Source organism: Corvus cornix, chromosome 2 (assembly GCF_000738735.6).
Source record: "Corvus cornix cornix isolate S_Up_H32 chromosome 2, ASM73873v5, whole genome shotgun sequence".
NCBI lineage: Eukaryota > Metazoa > Chordata > Aves > Passeriformes > Corvidae > Corvus > Corvus cornix.
The window spans coordinates 66,094,708-66,117,333 of record NC_046333.1 but is presented as its reverse complement, the minus strand read 5'-3'; the positions used below and the strand labels follow the sequence as shown (position 1 = coordinate 66,117,333).

General features: G+C 38.7%; 1 protein-coding gene across 1 annotated transcript in view; it reads right to left on the bottom strand.

The window, feature by feature from the left end:
- The window catches only part of LOC104691452, a 170,199-nt gene that overhangs the window by 52,685 nt on the left and 94,888 nt on the right, over positions 1-22,626 (bottom strand). Inside the window, exons 15-17 of the mRNA XM_039549741.1 lie at positions 10,205-10,423; positions 8,121-8,373; positions 4,488-4,651 (exon numbers count right to left, since the gene is read on the bottom strand). Of these exons, the coding sequence (XP_039405675.1) occupies positions 4,488-4,651; positions 8,121-8,373; positions 10,205-10,423 (636 nt within the window). The remainder of the gene's footprint in view (positions 1-4,487; positions 4,652-8,120; positions 8,374-10,204; positions 10,424-22,626) is intronic.

Here is a 22,626-nt window from a genome sequence, read left to right as displayed (position 1 = left end):
AACCAAGAAATATTGTGGGGCTTTTGTAAAAGCCTGGCGTCACATTTTTATCCTAAGATGAACTTGAAAACATCAAAACATTGCTGTTTGATTCAAATGGCTCATCTTCAATTAATCTCTTTCTCATTCTACTTTTATTCCAAAAATGGGTTCAGTAAAGAGAGATCAGAAAATCTGTAATCTCAGCTTTGGATATTGAACTGAGGTCTTTCCTTTTGTACCCTTTTCCAAGCTAATATCTTACTGCAATTCAGCTGTTTCTTGGTGCCAATTTCAACATTTTCACCCTTCCCAGAGACTGGCTGAGTAATCACATGAAGTGCATGGATTGCTGTGGCACTGCAACCAACAAAATGCCTGGATTTCTGTGAGGCTGTTCAGGTCCTTCATTTCTTGGCAGGTGAGAGACAAAGGCCAGGCATAACTCCTTAGACCCTCTGAACTCTCACCCTTCTCATGTACTGCAGCACCAGTGACAGTTCTTGTGACTGGTCCTTATCCTTCGGTCTTGTAGTGGCCTGTGTGTGGTGAACAATGCCTGGGAGAGGCAGAAGGATGTTCAGCTAAACCAGAATGAAGTTCACATTGACATCAGCTCTACATCACACCTTACAGTGCTCACAGAAAGTGCAGAGAAGCACACTCAGTAAGCTGCTTAGTACAATTTTGCCCACAAGTGAGATTTAGTGTGGAACTGAAATAAGGAGGTGCACCAACAGACAATTTTTCAACTTGATCTCGGGAGGAGCTTTAGCTCTCCCTTCAAACAGGAATGTGTACCTTAGGATCAATCACCATATCTAAGAGTTTCTGCGATGGAGTAGCTGTTCTGATCCCAAAATCTGGCAGCCTGACTCAACATCAGATCAGGAATTCATATCTCAGGCTTTCCTGCAAAGGTTCTCTCTGTACTTTTTTCCCTGCCCTTCTTTTTTGAAACATTCCTTTTTGAAGCTGCAGCCCTAAATTTGCTGTAGTTTCCAAGATGTCATTTTAGAATCCTCTTATCAAAAGGGGAGAGCAGGTGGAAGATAATCTAATCAATGTAGGTAGTCAGGTAATATAAACAAATTGGCTATCAAGAAATAATAGAAAATGCTCTAAAGTGTGAAATGCAAATCAGTGCTAAGGCAGAGCAAGATACTAAAGTAGCTTAAAACACACTATAGAAGAGATTATTTTTTATATATTAGTAGTGTCCTTTATGTAGTAATTTACAAAATTCCACAGTGTCTTCAAAGAAAAAGTTTTTCTCTTAGTCTCAGGATCTACATCAGATGTTCTTTTGATACAATAGATACATTTGTGCAAGAATTGACTTATAACTTGTTATAAGTATATATTATCTTGTGCTTGGTTGAAAAACTAGCAATCAAGCTGGTGGACTTTCTGACCTTCTGTTCATGTTGAAGCAATATTATTCCATAGTGTTCATGTTTGACATTCCAGGTCAGCAATTTAAAAGGCTTGCCACTTGTCTTTCTAAATAACAGAAAGACCTTGGCATTTATTTAAGCTCACTTAATGCAACATTCTTATTTCAACTTAAGTAAAATTTAATGCAGTTAAATTACTATTTGCTGCCATAAACATTTTCTATATGAAGATTTTAAGCACATGGTTATAAACAATATAATTAACTTTGAATTAATTAAGAATCATGAAGCCCGTCTTTCAGCTTTGTTCTTTTTGTCCAAAAGTGCTCAGCCTGCTCCTGTTACCTGCTTTAACTTCTTTTCTTTGTCATGAAAACTAATAAAACACTTCTTATGCTTTAACATACCTTGTTATAAGAATGAGAGTAGTTATTTTTATTGCTAATACAATAAAAAAATCAAAACACAGGTTATGTTTTCTAGGCATATGAGGACCAGTATAATACCCTACAAGTTCATTTACTTACCTATCAGAAAGAACAGAAAACATTGCAATTATTTCCTACCCAGAGTCTGATTTAAAAAATGGTCTTTTCAAAGAATTACACAAACCAAAAATTAAAGGGTAGATTTAGTGGTTTAAAACAATTTATTACATCTTAGCTTGAGCCTTTCTCATCCTTTTTTGGGAAACCACCATTAAAAATACAGAACCAGTTTTGCTGTTAACACTTAAAAATGTAGATTTTTGAAGCTTTTCCCTGAAAAATGTTTCAATACAAGGAAGTTCAGATGCTTTCCACCAGACTCTTCATTCAGATGGGTCTGCATTTTCTCACAGTGTAGAAAACATTTCACCAACAAACTCCTGTCTGTTTCTAATGTCTGGTAGAATTAAAAGGAAGGAATTGCAGCCAGTGCCTCTTCATTGTTGCAAAAAGTAATTAGAATACCTCTCCATGCTAGTTGTACTACAGACTCCCAAGACACCCAAGGGGAACCAGATTTATTGAGGTATTTTGGTTTATAAAGAAACAAATAAATGCCTACTGCTACTTATCCCCTGCCCATTATTTCATTAGCTTCCTGGCTGTTCATCAGTGCTACCATGAAGCTTTCTATCTGTGGCAGAAACAGACACAGCCCCTGCTTGCTTTGGTGGTTTTGTGGGTTCAGTGTTCTTATCCTCTCTTTTACACAATGCCAAACACTTCAGTTTAATGGCAAGCTGCTGAGTAATTCCAACAAATGTCACCAGCTCCTCCATCCAACAGCCAAAGTCTCCCCTGGCATTTGGGGTCTTAAGATGCAGAAAGTATCACTCAATATTTATATTGGTTCACCTTGCAAGAGCAAAATGTGGTGAATGCTTATTTAAAAATATATGTTTTCTGTGCTGAGCAACATTCCACTTGAAAATATTTGAGATATGGCATCTGAGAAATATTCATACAAAGAGATGCTACTGCCTTGGCTGTTATGTCAATATTCAGGAAACAGTGTTATGAAATGCAGAGATAGTTTCCCTAAAAACATTTTTGAAGCTTTTAATTCTATCATTATTGGGCTGATAGTGTGCTGCTCAAGAGTCCTATCTAGGTGCCAGTTTCCCACGGAGTTGGCTACAGACGTTCAAGGAAGAGAAAGTTGATCCATTAGTAGAAGCTCCTTATATAACTTTACTCTGCACAGACTCCAGTATTCAAAATGTTTTCTTTTGTTTTCAAGCAAAGAACTTCAAAGACGTTATGCACTGTAACAGATTTTGTTATCTTCCCTTTGCTTTTGTATTTTGCTATGAATCATTTTTAAAATGTGTTATGCTAAGACAACTTTTTTTCCCCTAGTAACATTATTCTCCCACCCCTTTATTGGAAAACATTATGGGAAAATTGATCCAGAAGGAAAGGTACCTTTGATGATCTTGCACCTGTTCCCCAGACAATGAAGATGTTGGTAATATTCTCATAAAAACCTGCCTTACAAATGTTTTAATTTAAATTAATTTTCCTGAGTAATAAACGACAGCAGCTAAAACTTATGAAGCTATTCAAAACTATTAAGTCAATGATTAAGAAGGCATTAACGTCTCAAAAACTAATTAACTAGACTACCAGTACATTGGAGTTGTATACAGCTCCCAGGAATGTAGGAGCTCTGAAATACTTTGCAGAAATTTAGAATGCCATTTATCTTTTTCTGCCTGCTGCAACAGATTTTGTGGAAGGGGGACCGAAGGATGATACAATCAGGTGGAGGGTGTATGCTGAGCTTTTCTGTTCTTACACCTGCCTGCATCTTGCCTTTGCATGTGGCTTTTTATTGGTGTTTGCCAGTATTCATCACTGGGTGAATCGAGGGCCAGAACAAAATTCCTACTGCATTATAAATGATTCACTTAGGAAAAAAATACTTTTTCATTCAATATATTAGACAATCTATCTAATTAATTTTCGGTGTCCCACACCTGTCCCTATTGACTGTGCAGCTAATGGTGTCTACTAGAAAGATGGCAAGAAAGGTAGTTGGTCAAATTTCATGAGGAACTGAGTTTAGAAAATGGGCTAATGTCACAGAAAAATTATTTGGATTAAATAATTTCATGACAACTCAGTCCCAAGAAGTCAAAAATCCTATATTTTCAAAAGGCTGTAAGGCTCTGGAAGCCACTGAAGACTCAGAGATTTTGCACTTCATATTATATGTAGCTTTCTGAAATTTTTCCTATTTTTTCGCAAAACCCCTTCTTGTAAGAATAAAGACATCTTCCAAAGCACCTAAATGAAAGGTATGCACACTTTACAGCTTAAGCCCTCACACAGACATCATTGCCTGAAGCCAGAGAAGCAGAGGCTTCTAGAATCTATGAAAAATCATTATATCAGTTGTGCTCCTGTTGAGGAAATAAGTGGCTCTGTCTCTGACTTGCTGCGCCCAGCAATCTCAGTGCATTAAAAGTTAAGCAGAAGCAAACCCCTCCTTGACTATCTACAGTCTGGGCTCTGGGCATGTGACACTGATGTATCTTTTCTGATGCCACCTTATTTTATCTAATTGGAGAAGAGGCACAAGCCTAAGTTCTTAAGGGAATAATAAGATTAGGAGACATACCTTAAAAAATACAGGTACAACACTGTTGATGAGATCATGAACAGGATGGTGTAAAGCATCACCGTGATTAAGGCACCAGGAACTCCTGACTCCCCTGCTCTTAGAAATACCCAGGAGAGTTTTGCAGCGTCAGCAATGGGTTTCTCTACACTGTTCCCAAATCGCTGTCATGGAGGAAAAATCAACATAAGAAAATGTCACACCTAATTAGACTATAGAGACAAAAGAACACGAATCTCTGTATAAGAAGGATTTAAATGTAATTTTTGGAGCACACAGTCTGAAACTTAGGAGTCTGCTAGGCAGAATTTGAAATTAACCACAAGATGTGAAATAAATTATTTGCTGACTTATTTTAGTAAAATTAAAATCTACCCTATAGAGGTGGCTTATTGAACAAAACCCCTGTCACAGTGAAAATACTTAAAGTGAACTCTGTTAGTGTATTTCAGGGCAAGTGGAAGGGGAAGAAGGCTGAAATTTTCCTTAATGCAATGACCAAGGAGGCATAATGTTGATTTTTCTTTTATTATTTTCAAAAAATCTATTATTTTCCCTTTTTTCTTTTTTTTCCTCATATCTAGTTCTTAAGAGCTAGCTACTGTATTGACATATTATTGCCCTCTGCTGGATCAATTTAGAAGAATTCAACTACATATCATAGGTCTTCTACTGTTCAGAACTTAAATAAATTCCTCTCTCCATTTTTCCTTTTTAAAGGGACATGGTGATGGCCATATCCATTTTAGATCATGTTGACATGTTTTGCAAGGATGTGAAACTGCACAACCAAAGCATCCAGTGTCCATCATTCAGAGAGGGACCCTGTGACCTTTAGGCTTCAAGAAACCTGCACCTTTCTGAGCAGCTTGCCTAGATTAACCCTTAGGAAGCGTTAAAACTTTCTGCCCATTTCTGGCTACCTTTGCAGCGATGTGCATAGTAAAGGGATGACAGCTGCAAGTCCAGCTACAGAAGGACTGTGATTCTTGAGCACATTTTTGTTCTCTCTTCACCATTTGCAATGCTGCTAGGTTCTGTTGTGGAAATTGAAGGTCCCAGGAGACTGGTAATGACATACAAAGACTAGTCACTAATTCAGATCCATCCATATTTGTTACAAAAAGAATTAAATATTCTGGTTCTCTTCTATGTCCCTGTTTCATGTCCTCTTCTCCTCTTTTTGGAAAAAAAAGTAAAAAAAAAAAATTTGGCTGCTTCCACTGCTTTCTTACTGAAGCAACTGTCTACCAAGGAAAATCCTCTGCACAGCAGTCACGTCCTGACATTCCTCCAGAGAGGCAAAAGTCTGAATGGCAAATAAGAATAAATTTCTCTCTTATCCAAGCGGTTCTTTCTGGCAAACCAAAAACGGTGTGAGAGAACTGTAGTTTTCTATCCTTTTTTTCTGACAAAGGTACTCTGTCATTCTGTATACCTTCTGTGGTCCTCAAAGACATGATCCAAGGAAGGCATCTTCATTTTAAATAGCTTAAATAACATTTGTCAACTCCTCTCTCAGGTACTTATCGCACCACCACATGTGGTGGTTATGTGAGCCGTTTGCAGTGCCCACTGGTTTTTCCAATGACACGCATCCCTGTGGCCAAAGAGGTGTTATTGTTGTCTGCATTTTGGAAGCCACAGACAGACAAAGTGAGTGGGGTCCCAGGAAAGCTCTGTCAGAACTTTAACTTGAACTGCATAGGAATGTTTCTTATCCCTGGAACATCCTTCTACAGGCTGACAGTAAATCAAATCTGAAATAACACATTTGACACAGCATTTTGGACTATGATTTGAAACCCCCCCAAATATGCATCTACCCCCCCCAAATATGCATCTGCTCTCTAGCCTTTCCTTAACAATAAAAAAAATTAGTTAGTAAACACAGAAACCTTTGTCTCCAGGGCCATCTGTCATCTTTTGTAAGTATTAAGGCCATTTAAAATACTAAAATACATTCTAGCACTAAAATAACTTATATTACCACAACACAATATTTTAAAAAGGCTTGATCTAAAATAGATTGGCAAGCAAATCTGAAATAGCTGCTGAAAGAATGCCAAGAGTAAAAAAAAATTACAAATGCAATAATGAAAACACATGTAAGAGATATAGTTTCATTTTGGAAAGGATACATACAGTATATTGTGTAATATTTGAACAAATGAGTTTCTACCAAAGATAATCTTGGTGGGTAAGACTGCCAAATTTTCAGTATGAGGTACAGAGAGGTGTGTACATTTTTAATACTTTAATGAAAAGCTAAGTTACTTTACTTGTATCTCACGTTTGCCCCTGACCTAGTGCTATTTGAAATTGATAAGTAATCCAGTCTGTGTAGAACTGAGCACAATTCCACTGAAGTCAATGGCAATGATTTTCTCAATGCAAGTGTGGGAAAGATAAGGCAGACCTCATCCTCTCTTCCAGTTTTTATGAATACATCAGTATTAGAGGGGAGAAAAAAATCTATTTAAACATTTTAATATTTCTACCCTGGTTATTGAGGAAATACACCTTTTTATCTTAGGGGAAAAGCAATCTTAATACAAATTACAATTAAAATTCAATTCTGTGCATGTTTTACATAATGAAATTTTAAAATAATTAAATAAATAAATAAATGCAGGCTGCCCAAGTGAAAACTAGAGCATGTTGCCACATGCTTAAACTATTGCAATTACCTCTCAAGTGAGCTCCAACTAAATTTCTTGAAGTGCTGAATTTTAATTTTCAAAACTACTGCAATAGAAAACGACATATTAAGAGTGAAAAATCACCTGCAGAGCACAGGTCAGAGGATGAACAACCAAGAGACCTGAGAAAAGCTGATCCACAGCAAGACCTGTGGATTAGTGCTTGATCTGGAGTAAGCAACAGAAACATAGATGACTTTGAAAGATCAGCAAGGGCAGAAGAGCAATATCACAGCCCCAGGAAAACTCTCAGCATCCTGCAACCATTGACAGGAACCGGTGTCACAGACACAGTGAGACTCAAATTTGAAATGTGTGCTCTGGGAGACTGGGCATTATCTCAGATGTGATAAAAGTCAGGAGCCACCCAAGCACAGTTGGGCTACACAGCCCATACATAGGCACAGAAAGAGTTGGGAACTTTGCTCTCCTGATGTTACGTATGATGAAACTCTCTCCTTAAAGATGTCTGTCTTTAGATCTCACAAGCCTTTTTAGGTGTGCCAGTAAATTATATTAACTATCTTGCCAGAGAAGTGCATGATAAACTCTATTTTTTTCATTTTGTCTGTTTTGATGCTTAGAAAAATCTGAAATGTTAATAATCAGGATTGCTCATTAACTTATCCCCATTAATATCCAAAACTGCCATAATTCTTTTCAAAGCAGATGCAATCACTCCAGCAGTGGATTTACTTTCTTATCTCCATGTATGGCTTTTACAGTGCTCTTAATTTTATGCAGAAACACAGTGACTCCATTAGATGGGAATTTTGTTAATAAAAAGGTAATGTATAACATTATTATTTAATTTCTTTTTAACTTTCATGTTCCATTGCCGGGGGTGGAATTTCATATCTTTCAGTGATTCACTGAATAAAACAAACTTCTACATCAAGTTCTCATGTCCAAGTTATTTTAAGTGACTCACCCCCAGGAATGAATCCACTACAAACACTGCCAAGGGGTCTAGCACTGTCCATAGTCCCATAGCTATGATAAATTTTGACAAGAAGGAAGGGAATGAGTCAAATAGCTGCTGACAGCCCCATCTGATCAGGACCATGAGAAGCAACCCAGCATTCAAGGTTAGTGGTCCCACCATGACCATGGCCAACTCTTCACTGGTGTGCAGCAAGGAGTTCTGGTAGCACAGTTCCACAGTGTGAGGGAAGAGCTGGAACCTGTAAACAAGCAAAAGGAGAGCATTTGTGCTCCTGAGCAAACCATTGAAAGAAGGTAGAATCATGCACATTGCACTGTAAAGTTGCATCCCTATCTGAGTCAAAATACTAAGACCAAAAGCTGTATGAAGCTAGTCAGAAAAATAAAACTTTCTCTTCCTCCTCTTGTTTCTGCATCCTTGGATCCCCTCTGACTCTCAGTTCACTGGGTCCACGTCCAAGCTCTAGGGACTGTGCAGGAAAGGCTATAGGAAGGTATTACCTCGCAGATGCACCAACATGAGTACAGGCTCCAGGAGCTCACCCATGTCTGCACAGCAGCACCTTTGGGCACTGCACAAAGCAGAAAATATGCAGAAGACATAGTTTTTATCATGCCTAAAGTGATTGGAAATGTCCCTCTTCCCACCTTGAGATGGTGGGATTTGCAAAGCTCATACGATGAGCAAGTTTGCTGGCATGGTAAGAGACAAGAGCAGCTTGGCATTGTGAGCTACGCACAGATGCTGAAATTTAAGGCAAAAATTTCCATCCAGTTGAAGCGGCCTAAATTCTGTTTCCTAACTAAAGGTGAACTGGTTTGATTCTCACTCTGTTCCCTACTTGTGAGTGCTACCACTACGTTTGATAGGACTAGAGAGTGCTCAGCTCAGTCTCATTGTTCAGACACACAGCTACAGACTGGGATGCTGATCCAGGGCATCTTGGCTTGAGAACATTATCCTTTATCTAGCTGACTGCCTGGGACAGCTGTGACTAGTGGCTTTGAACATGACCACCACTCTCTCATGCATTGCTTCCTTCTGTTGAGTTTCCTTTGTTTTCACAGACTCCCGATGCTTGGCCTCCCAGAAGTTTTACCGCCAGCTGGCCAAGCCAACACAAGATGTGCAAGGCCAGAAGTGAGACATGGCTGGCTTTACATTAAGATCTAGCAAAACCTTAGCAAAACCCAGCACTGTACAGAGTCTGCTCAGACACCCTGTTCAAATTTCAGCCAATAATCAATACCACTACCACACCAGACATAAGTCAGAGAGTTGCATGTTGCTGGCTCCTACTGAGTGATTCGGGTTTGTACAATGATTTAAGGTGAATAAAAGAAAAAAAAGTTTCTATTGGAGAAATATATATTTTACTAAGCATGACTGAACCTTTTTGCTCTGTAAAACCCTTCTCTATCACACAGGAATATGCATAGGGTCAGGTATATATCACCTAGTGGACTTGTACTCCATCTTTTGGTTATTTCATGCCAGGTAATGACAAGCAATGATTTTCCTGCAACACTCTAGAGAGGTCTAATTCCTGAGCTAAAGTCAATGTATCATAGAGTTAAAATATGTCAACTCATTGCAGTACTCACAGTAAAACTGATATATCAAAGTTAAATTCTTCTAAGTATTTTACTCATAGATCACATTGGTAACATGAATTATGATTCAAATGCTTCTTCAGTTTTGTGCACTCCTGAAGAATGTAGAAATACTTTATCCAAAATGATAAATTATTCTTCTGGAAGGTACATAACCTGCTGAGTATCTCAGATGGGAGAGATGTAGGCGTGACAGAAGATACACAAATGGACACATCATGTTCTGGGTTTAAAGTTTACATTACTAACACCTTCACCTGATATGCACGTTTGCATATCAACTCTGGGTGCAATCCTTGTTGTCTTAGTTTCTGCAGGGGTTCCTATCAGAGCTTGTATGTAGAGCTCTCAGCAGGAGTCTGAGTCATCAATTCTCTTCATAGTGAAAACGACATGCTTTGAATCAAACTATTAGGTGAAATATTCTGACAGAGAAAAAAGGATAGCAGGACTTACTTTGCAACAGGAACTGAGATGGTCTGAAGGAAGAGCCATTGACTCAAATAATGCAGGTAAAGTCTCAGGAACCAAAGCAAAACTACCAGCAGTGTGAGCAGCCAGAAGTCCCTGGAGTGCCAGCAAGTGGCTCCCAGCTCCGAAAAAGCCGTGTATACCACGAAATGGAAATGCTTGACAGCCTGCCTGGACAGTTTCACATCAGCAGCAGAACGGCAGCTAGAAATACATGGAAACAAAACAAAGAGTCATTTGTAAAAACGTATAAGAGACAGCAGTTGCTGAAAGACTGCAGAGTCCTGCTGTACAGATAATATTGCACAGGTTCTGGTCACAACTTTTGATTAAACAATGTATCTGACATTAAAAAAGAAGAAAAGAAATGTTTTTTCCATGGCAGTCTAGGTGAGAGGTGGCTTCCTCCCAGAAATCATGCCGTCACTTTTATAAAGACAACAAATCACATTTAAAACTAAGTTTTTAAAAGCTCTGATTTTGATTTTAATTTTTCTCACAAATTGTTCTCTGAGGAACACTTTATCACTTATTTTCCTTCTGAGGAAATGGTAAAATAACTTGTCATATTTGTACTGAAAAGTATTAATTTTACTGAAAACCTGTGAACAGCTTTTTGGCATTTGGGTAAGAGCACTTCAGTCAAATATTTCCATACACAATGTGGGATAAAACTCCTCTTTATTTTCAAGTAAACGGGGAACTAGAAAGGAACTTGCTCTTTAAAGGATTCTGCTACTGAGTGTGGTGTGATTTTCCCTTTAAGCTAGTTACTGTAGTGCTTCAAAGGAGGCAGGGGGAGGAAATGAGATGCTGAGATGCAGCCTTGGCATTATGTTTCCCAGAAACTGGAGTCTCTCAGCTGATTCAAAGCTGAAAAGACAGTAGCTTCTTTGACCTTTTGAAACTTCTAACTGCTGTGCTTATTTCCACTGATTTAAATGACTAAGCAGCTGAGATGCACAACTCTAAAACTGAACATGATGTCATCATGCTCAAACTGTTATTTATATTGATTAAGGCTTCTGAAAGTTCAAAAATATAAAGGTCTTTTTGTGGAAGAAAACATGCTGGCTTTTAAAGTGTAGCATGTGACTGAAGAAGTGACAGACATACTTGCACTGTATTTTGTACTCTTTTAAAAAACTTTTCTGTCTACATATATTTCTTAAGTAGCTGTGTACATTTCTTCAGCAGTCACAAAGAGAACTGTGAATAGCAATAGAGAAGAAACTTTAAAAGTTTCTGCATTTAGTCTAGATTTGAATGAGAAGGAAAAACAAACCCCCCAAACTTGCCAGCCATAAAGCTGGATTTTGAGACCAGCCTTGGCATCCTGTTACTCCTGATTCTCAGTGTTGAGCAGGATGCACGTGGAGGAGATGGCATCCTGTCAGCCAGCCCCTTTGCGCATGAGAAGGCTCAGACTTTAGCTACATGGTTGGAGAAGGAGAGGACAAGAAGTTGTCAGGAACACAGCACAAAAAAATAGGTTTTGGGTCAATGAAGGCCTCAAGTACAAACCACTAAAACTTCTCACAGAAACATCTGTTGGGCTAAGAAAGCTGATTCTTGCAGTGACTGTAGGCTGATCTGTCAGGGGTTTTGAAGGTTTTTTCAAGTTATTTCAGTCCATTTTGCTTATGTCCTAATCAGTCACAAAGTCCTACTTTAGAGACAGGGCCACATCATGAATGGCCTTCCTCATGTTGTAATTATTTTCCCACAGCAGCCTACAGGAACATCACAACACATTTCATTAACATTATGAATTCATAGTCTAGGCTTGTGGGAGAAGGAGACAAAGAAAAATGTAAAATAAGAAATATAATTGACTGTGGTATTATACTACAATAACCATGGAATTCTAAATGTTCTGAACTCTGCGGCTAGATTGCACTACACTTCCTTTCATATAAAGAAATTTTTGTCATCCTTAATAGCTTCCATCAAAATTTACTCTTAAAGCATTCACTCTTTGAGAAAAGTTAATAGGGCAGGATTAGCCACACTGTATTTTAGTTAGACCAAATTGTTTGTTTGTGCAAAAAAAAAAAAGAAAAAATAGTACTATCTTAGCTCATAATACTCATCTCATCCTTCATCAAAGAAGCAGAATTACATAGATGTCCCACCCAGCCTCACCCATGTCAGAAATCCACATCCTACAGGGATCACTGCCAATCTTCATCTCTGTGCCAAGAGCACCAGTAACCATATATATTTCAAAAAAATCTGGATTTGGCTCAACGCTTCACGTAAGAATCATGTACTACTAGGTCATTTAGTCTCAATTTACTAATTGAAGCTACCTCCAAATAAGCAATACCAGAGTGAAACTTTCAATGGACCGCCTGTAAAAGATTTCAAGAACATAAATCCTTCTTCTAACCCAACACACAAATGGAGAAGGAGAGCACACTGCTCAGAGCACTGAAAATACTCAGTCCTCTTTCATTCACAGCAGTCCTAGAGCACCAGAAATAATGAAAAACCTGGGTTTAAATAATGAAAAGCTGGGTTGGGAAGGTGAGTAAACTTCTTGCTCACTGCAGCAGGACCTCACAGTGCAATCACGACTTTCACAGGAGCTCCATGAATGCACTTGCTCCTGCTCTGTCCCTCATTGTATGGAAGCTGCTTCTGTACACAGTGTGAGCACACCATACAAAGTGTGGCTTTGGAACTGCCCTAAGGTTTAGGGAGCAATGAAAATATTCAACATGTGCCTCCATCACTCCATTGCTCCACACACTACTTCCACTTTCAAGAGGTAAAAAGAGAGATGATCTCTGCTGAGACACTGGCTCTCTCAGCCATGGGAATCCATCTGCTCAACAAACTTATAAATGAAAGCAGAGAAATTCAGAATGTTCTCACTTATCAAACCCAAAAGGCTTCTGCTGAATGACCCTGCTTAAACCAGCTGAACAACACCTATGATGTCTTTCCTTAGTTGCACCTTTCCTCTGAAAAAAGCAATAGAAGCCCAGAAACTCCACAGTAACCCAAGCTTCCTGGAAGTCAAAGAAACCAAGAAAAATATGTCCATTGGGTAGAATCAAACAACATTCGTTTTTATTTTTGTAACAGCAATTATCCTTTTCAAGACTTCATGGTTTTCATCAAATGCCTTGATCATAGTTTCCTGCTTTCAAAGGGAAACTAAACACTTTATTGTTTAACTTGTTGGAAGTCCAGATTCTGAGTGTCACTTCTGTGCTGGGTTATACTTCCCTGTGACTGTGTAACACCTTGACATGACCACCATCAGCCAGTGGTAGAAACTGGTGGAGAATGTAGCCTACACAGTGACTCAGTGAAAGTCCCAGCCCATAACTGGAATATCTTCATTTACTTTAAAACGAATTCAGTTGGCCCCAACTTACTTGTAAGTTTCAGCAAATTGTTCCTGAGTACTCATTAATCATGCTGTAAGGCTGTTTACCGGTTGCCACTTCAAAACACTAGGCTTAAATGACTTCTCTCATTGACTTTTTTAAAAAATGAAGAAAGGAAGAGGCAGAAACATGAAATGAAATGCACCAAACAAGTGGAAACAGCCCCTTTAAATATTTTTAGCTGGTGTTAGTAGTAAAAGCTTGGGGGAGGCGTGACAGTACTGGCAGATACAGTTTTCAGAAGAGATTTATATAAAGTTGCTGTAGGGCAGAGAGCATGAGTATTACCTTTCAAAAACAAAACAACCCCTCCACCCACAAAATACCAAACTTTAACCCTTGGGTGAAAACTATATAAAGTTCCAAATGAGAAGCCACTTGAGCATTGGATTTATCCATGATTCCTTGGATTACTGGTTAGTAATTTGGCTGAATGTTTTTGTTCTAGGGCATTAGTTTTGCATTTTTCTTTGGGAAATGCTGCAGTAACAAATAGCAGAGACAGAATTACCATAAAAGCAAGTCAATTATTTCTATGGAAATTGTTCAGAGGGGAAGAAACGATGCACAGATTCTCTTAAGCTGCACTTGATGATGATGACAGAAAAGTAATGGCTAATAGAAGGCAGTGTGTACTGTTGGGTGACAGCTTTGCTGCTGACAAACTACGGTGAACATTTGTATAATGGACTGCAAGGCTGGCACTTAGAACTGACGGTGGGGTAGATCCTCAGCCGATGCAACCCTGCTTATTCCAGAGCTACACTGATGCACACCAGCTGAGGTATTCAGGATCTATCCTGAATGTATCTATTATTTACATTGCATAAAATAAGGCAAAATAAATGTTTCTTTGTCACCCATACAGACAGAGAAGATTTAAAGAGCAAATGCAGACAAGAATTAGTTTATGCAAATTACCGTCAGGGAGTCATACACAGTCCTTACAGCCCAAGAGTCAGTGCAACATGTTTACTCAATTCACAAATAAAAAAGACCCCTCCCCCCCACCAGCCTAAATAGTAGGTATTTAAACTTAGGGCTAAGTCCTTTATGGTTTATCAACAGAAAAGAATATGCAGGAAATGCTGCCCAGTGTTACTACAATGAAATGTTATCACTTTCAGTGTGAAATCACACCTGTATCTGAATGCACATCTAAAATTAGTACACTAATACATGCAACCCTTCAAATGGAAACCAGTTCAAAGCACCACTGATGAAGCATGAGGCTGAAAGGGAATATGGTTCATTCCATTGTGCACAACATAAACATATATATAAACCACATAATTTTATTATCATTAGAAGGATTTTATTATTATTCCCTCTGCACAATATTTTCCCCTTTCAAAGCTCGTGCTGCATTACAAAGAAACTGTCTTTGTCCCAGGCTCTATGGTGATGACACAAATGACTTAGCCCAATAAGCCAACGGCAGAGCTGTGAACTGACCTCTGCTGAGTTACAGTCCATTATTCTATCCACTGGATTCCTAATAAAATATTACTTTTTTGTTTATACGTATGCAAAGTGACTATAACCAGGGAGAGCGTTTGCCAAGGATGGAGACACTGTTTTTTCCTAGCTCTTTCTAGGACACACCTATGCTTCACATTCTTCAGTTTGCAAGCAACCAAGAAAGCAGGTATCACAAACAGTTTCAAGGGTTACCTAGGGTCTATCTGCTGTGAGAGAGGTGACAAAAGACCTGAGGGGACATTAGGTAGTTCCTTAACATAAAAATGTCCATAGGAGAATTTGGCCTACAGCTTACCAAAAAACCCAAAGACATGGTACAGAAGAAATGTTGGAAATCATGGCACGTTTATTTTTCAGGTGCAGCTGTGGTGGAAAAAAGAAACTGCCAGAACCATGCAAAATCCAAAATCCAAAAGCAGGACTTTTAGGAATTAAACATTCTCACAAAACAGGGAAAAAGAGTAATCCAATAACTGCAATTGTTTTGGTTTATTGCAAAGAACATGATGCAGGTACATGACTGCACCTGTAAAGTCACATGCTGCCCCACCAAGCTGGGGAGGAGGAGGCTGATGGTGGCTGTGCTCCTTCCAAGGTCCAGGCTGTGCCAGCTCATAGGAGATGGCCAGCAAGCAGTAAACTCTGGATCAGCAGCAGCTTAGGTGTGTTTGCATTACAGGCATAGCCAGGAGCCAGAACAAACACATCAGCGGAACTTTTCCCACAACACACTCATGGGGTTATGTGCTGGCACAGCTGTAGCCTTGGAGGAACCACTATGTTCTTCCATGCTGGGGGAGGAGGGGAGTTGAGGGGGGGAACTCTGGGTCAGTGGGCCAAGAAATATTCATTAAAGAGAAAGGGAAGAAAGTGCTGACAGCTTCATATTCCTCTGGATATAACTGCACTAGTCTGAAGATGGTGGACAGTCAGGTTTCACTGTAAAAGAGTTTACGACAACAGAAAATTGGCAAAGAGCAGCAGATTCATGTCCTCAGCAGTCCCTTTACCCAACAGTGTTAGGCTGGCAGAGGAGCCCATCTCCTTACTTTAGCTAACTAAGAACTTCCTAAGGGAATTGACTGAGACATTCACAAGAAGAGATTTCTTACCCAGCTGGGGAAGAAAGCATTGGAAGAAGAAAGAATCACAAAATTTAAGCAGAGTGGCAATAGAGCTGGAGGACAGTGTGGTTCCTTGTAGAGAGCTGGCAAAGCTTTGCACATTTCAGCTTTGAGCAGCATCTGACAATGACAAAGCAGAAATGACAAAAAACAAAATTATTATCATCATGGCTGCAGTTTAGGTAAGCAACTAAAACTTCGCCTATTTCATGCTTAACTGCATTTTCAAGAGCTTAGTGGCTTGGCAAAACAGTCTGGAAATCTTACAGCAACAGACTTTGTTAAAATATTCCAGTCTGGTTGCTTCCAGCTCTGGATGGGTACAAACATGAAGTGAGGAAACTCGAGTGTAGCTTTCAGAAGTTTTAAGCAGCTCTGGTTTTTATTTCATTCTAGAAAGGAACAAAAGGCAGTAGACAGCCTCTGTTATTCATCCTCATGACATGACTAAGCCAGTCAAGAAGCAAAAGAAAGCATGTAACTCCTCCCCTACTTAGTGCCCTCTGACTGCTTTAAGTAAATAAGACGACAGTGAATGAACGAGAAAAAGGCACAAACCACACAGGGGAGGATGCAAGATGTCAGAAGAGGTATAGATCTCAAAAAACACAGCAGTATCGGTAAAGCTGTTCACCCAGTAAGTAATGCTGAATGCTCAGCCTTGTGCATGAGCAATAAAAGAGTGTTTAGGACCTGGAGAAGAAGTTTACAGTGTCACATTCAAGCTCATCTCAGATTAAAAAGAAATGGAAAACTACAGAAAGTGAAATGTTAGACTTAAAACATCTATAGACATTCAGGAGAATCAAGATTTCAAACTTCTTGTTGATGTTAGTAGGAGCATTCTTCCCTATCCAGAAGAAAAGAAATACATATATATTTGTAGGTAGTATTTGTGCCTAAGCTAGGCGAGTCCCCTGTACCTGGTGTGTGGAACCGTTTCTACCTTGACACAGAAAATATCCCCAAGGACATTTGCTCTGTCTGGAGGAAAAATGCAATCTTCTTCCTGACCAAATACATATCTACTTCTGAGAGCCACTAAACACTCAAACACCATCTGTGAGCTGTGCATTCATCTGTAACACACCAATTTAGCTGGCAGGCCATTGGGAAACAAGACTCTGAAGTTGCCAAGTTAAAATGGAAATCCAGTTCCAGTTGAAACCCCACCAAGCAAACAGGTGAGATAACCAACATTGTAGCAGAGAGAGATGAAGCTTCAAAATAAGAAACAGCCTTGTGGAGTGGATTAAAAAAAAAAAAAACTAAAGGAGGTAGGGGGAGGGAAAGGCACAGCTTTGATCTTTTCCATCCTGTACTTAATTAGCAGCAACATCACGCTAGGAGCATGGGTCTGTACTGCTGGAGACAAACATCCACCTTCCTTCAGTGACAACCAACAGACTCGTGGCTGTTGTGGGCAGAGCAGGCAGAAGGCACACAGCACATCATGATCCTCCACTTCAGAAAGACCTTTTTCTGTCTGGCCATACAGCGATTAAACTTCATCTCACACAAACACACACGAGCCACAAGTCAAAGCCCTTTGACTTCTATCTGGTGTTCCCAGCAACAGCCTGAAACAAAAATTGAATTCCTGCCTGCTTGCATTGTTTCCCTTGCCACAATTAAATTGTATGTGTGTGTAAGTGCTGGAGTTAGGATGTCAATTGTTAAACCAAATGCACCATTCAGTTCTCGTGCAGATTTATAATACTGATGCACCATAGGAATCGGTGGGTGTAAGGATAAAAAGAGAGGAAAAAAAAGTGAATTTATAGATATAAGCTTGTAGACAAAAATGCTTCTAAAACACCATTAGTGTTATTCCAGTTATCTCCAGAAGCTTCTGTACTGACCTGACAAAAATCACTTTTTCTTTTTCATAGCAAATTTACAAGGAAGAACTAGGCAGGAAAAAATAGCTGGAGTCTGTGGGAACAATGGAACATGTATTTAGAGAAATCTTGACATTGGAAATTGGTTTTTTACTCTATATCAATTTTAATTTTTTTTTATTTTTATTACTTTGTGCAGCAACGTGTCCATGAACAGAAGGGTTTGACTCAGGAATAGCAATCCATGAAGAGAATGAAGTATGACGTGACCCAGGTAACACCAATTAGAGTACAGCTAAAAATAAATCCTTGTAGATTCAAACATGGCCAGACAAGACAAATCATGAAACTACAGCAAAAATATAATACATTAACAAAAGAAATCTCACAAACAGAAAATTGCCTGAAATGTTTAGAGTAATTATGAGGCATACATTTTCCAAAGGTAGCTATAACAATTTTGGAAGAGCTCTTCTTCACGGTTTGATGAAATAGAACAATCTCAGGTGTGAGCAGAAGACTGATGCTATAACACTGCATATTAAAAAATCATTTTTGCTTTAATACAACATGTTTTCTCAAAGAAGTAAACCTCTGTTAGGTCAGCTTAATTAAATCTTTAAGAGCTTTCAAAAAGAAAGGACTTATGTGCATGTGCAGAATAGCCTAGGACACTATTATATTCAAAACACCATTAAGTAGTTATCTCAGAAAACTGAGATACTGTACAGATATCTTAAATTCAATTACATTATGAAAAACACAGTTATAGGAAATGTTAAACTGAAATATTTTTAAAAGATCTTTGTAAACACCACTGAAATTATGGTGGAAATTATCCATACAATTTAGTCAAACAAAATGCATCACATAATAACGGTATTAACTTTTTCTTTTCAGTTTAATGCTGTGTTATTATATTTGCTGCCTATTTTAGAAAGTAATTTGTGTTGATGGCTCTGGAGAAAAACCAAGCATTAAAGAGCTAATTTAATTCCTTCTGAGCTATGTTCAATTCAAAAATATTTCTTTCAGAATGTCCCAGTACTGCAGAATCTGACTAGAAATCCACCTTGAACTATGTGCACTTTGACTAACTCTCTGCCCAAGGCAAAATGATCCTGCATTCAGCAGGGTTTTATCCCGGTCTTCTAAAGGACTTACACAGAATGTACCTGATATAACTGGACCAGAATGTCAACCATGATAGAAATTATGATCAGGACATGGAGGACACATAATGAGAACCTTATCCATTTTACAGTGGGCTGCTATTGGTGGGGGAGTACCTTTAGGGGGTTGTTTACAGAAATCAGGTCTTCAGCCTTTAAGAAAAAAATAGAGAAAGAAAAAGAAAGAATGAAAAAGAAAGAAAGAAAACTGTATAATTCCTTGTGCAGTGCTCTCCTTCCTGCTTGTTACACTGTATGACACAATGGATACTAGCCGTGTTTAAGGTGTTCAGGTAGTATTATAATAGGCTGCCTGGCTGCCTTTGGAAAGAAATGTCACAAATTTTCCTTCAGTGGCTTTATTCCTCTAGTTCCACAGTATAAAACAGAAATTTAAAAATTGCTACAGCTTGTCTCTCAAAAATCAATGTGTGATTGCTAGCTGCACTGGGAGTTTGAGGGATATCCCCTTATCAGAAGCAATCTCTAGATAACATACTTTCCTCTATTGCCCATAGCTGCATGTAAGACATGGCAAGACAAATGCCAGCTTCCTTTTCTGTTGGTGTCATCTATTGATCCAGTGAAATGCTCTTCATCTGAAACTTCCTTCCCAAAGGGGACATTTGCTATGAGAAGCAAAGCTTTCTGCCTGATGCTAAGAAATCCTAAAATTTTCTGCTAATTGCCACACAGTAATATAGTAATGCTCATCTCTAAAAGTGTAAAAAAAAAAACCTAAACAAACAAAACAAGCCCAAGAGAGGCAGATGCCATCCTTTTCCAGTTAGAAATGTTGCTTTTCAATACTGAAAATGCAATATAATAAGCTCATTATTAGTTTTCTGTGTGCTTTAAATAAAAATGCTCTCTATGTTTTCCTTTGGGTGCATTTCCTCTCAGACACATTCAGAACTCCTATCCCAGATGCGACCAAGTAGCTCCAGTTTGTGCCAAAACACAAAAGGGTGTCACCATGAGAAACAACAGTATCAGAGAATAACAAGAAGCAGAGTGGTAAGTAGAGGATGCTGGGGTACAAAAAGGACACTAGGCCTACAGAAAAACATCCCAGCAAAAAGAACAGCTACATTTGTGCATCTACAGAGAGAGGAGAGAGAGATAGCATAGTGTGCTGGCCTAAGACATCAGCACCACCAGAAAAAGCTTTATCTAACAAGAGAGCAGAAAATTAAGATGTAGAAAAGACACATTCCTTTTAGAACAAAAACTGACTTGTAAAAATGCTAATCAACATCCATGTGGATCTTTGCACTTTCAAAGAGGTTTTTGTATGGCCCCTAGATGACTTCAATCCATTCATCAAACTGAAAAAGAACAACCAAGAAAAGCATTTATCATGAAAATAATCTCACCGGCACTAGAATGTTTTGGATTTTACACCCCCAGCCAGAAGAAGGTCTTTGCTCAACAGTAAAGGAGTGGCACACACTTTACATATGTTGATAAGCTTGTTCCTTCAGTTCAAATATAAAGGAGTATCACACTACTTATCCCCCCACACACAATTTCTAAAAAGCAAACATTTAAAAGACACTCAGTTGTGAGACTTCACTCGTACAATAAGGATTTTCAGTGGCAAGGGAACTGACCTTCTAGTAGGTCAGGACTGAGCCTTTCTTTCTGTGAGGACAGCAACTGAGGTACCTCCCTTGGCCAACAGGTTCAGAAGTTACTAGGGAAGACTGACAGACAGTCTTGCTGCATATACGTTGCCTTCCTAAGGTACCTGGCTAAGAAATAAACTCCAGTGTTCAGGAGCCATTAGACCAAAGCTTCCAAAATAGGAGAATAATGCATTTGGGCAGAACAAAAGATTTGTTATTTTGCTGTCTCTGATAAACAACAGTTGGCAGGTACTGAACTTACCATTCAAATTAACTTCTCTGATTGTTTGGTTTGGGTTTTCTTTCCCTGTGTATATTTGTCTGAAAGTGTATTTGTAAATAATACTCTTTGTTGAAACATTTTTTTTTTAACTCATGGAAAATATTATTTTAAACTCTTTTTATAAAGATGTGATTCTTCTTTTTCTTGGAACCCCTAGATTTTTCATCCAACCTGAAAGACATACTGCAGTTTTTCGAAGAGCCAGGTTCATCCAGACAGTAAAGACAAGAAACACTTAAATAACCTTCAGGAGTGACCACAGAGGTGATTCTGAATTTAGGCTTTAGTTTCCTCTGCTGAAAGGCTGGATTACTGGGGGAAGAACAGTTTGTCAATCAGCCTTAACACTTATTAATTTTCTACACTTCTATCTACAATAGAGACTATCACAATCACAACCCTAGAGGACAAAATCCCATTCTCTTTGACCCATAAGCTTTCCCAATACTGGTCTGAATTCAGACAAGATTTCACTAGCTTGTAGTACACAGTGCTCCTCTGAATCCATGCGATTCATAACTCATTCAAACAGAAGCACCTACAAAATAGTCATACCTTCCTCAGCTGGAAAACCTACCCTTGTCAAAACTCAGTGTGACAGATTGACAGGGCTATGGGGATGATGCTCTTTCCCCCCCCTATAGCTCTTGACAGGATGTGTGTAGCAGGATCCTTATTACTCCTTCCTTCCTATCTAGAGCTTTTTGTTTAATTGCAAAGCCTAATAACCACATGCATTTATACAGCGTTACTTTGTTCAGCTAAGTAGCCTGCTCACCTTTCTATGAATTCCCTTATGTTTGGTGGCAACGTATGGATGCAAAAGCTTCAAGAAGTCAGGGGGCAGCCAGGGTGAGATTTCCAAAGATACCAAAAGAATTTAGCTGATTAAATGCAACTAGAAAGAGCACTGTGGTTACAGGATACAGGGTACTCTGAAAACCTCCTCTTCAGGTCAGACAATAATGCTCTTGCAGGTTCTCTGTATTTTATAGCCTCTTTTTCACGCTTAGCATGTAGCTTTAATAATCTTTATTTCCTTAAGGATCAACCTAAAACTTACGTGATCCACAATGCATCAGAACTTATATTTACATTAAAATTTTAGTTTTCAAATCAGTATCATGATGGTGGTGTTTTAATTGTGTAGCCTCAAAATTTTTTTTAAACACTTCACTATTTTTTTATTTTGCTTCTGTTTTAACCTGAAGGCGTATTGGTTCAGGTCGTATTTGATGTTATTCTTCCAGCTTAAAGACTTCAAATCATCACAAAAAAAGAGAGACAGAAGGTTTTGGTGGCTTAGCTGTTGTGTTGCATGGATTTTTTTGTCTGCTTGTTAAATAGTTTTTGCTTGCTGTGCTCAAGGTTTGAAGGTAAAATTTACAAAGACAATGCTTTTTGACAGTGAACCTTCTGCTACATTTTTAGAAGCACTCAGCAAATTCCAGCAGCGGGTTTCTAGACACAAACGAC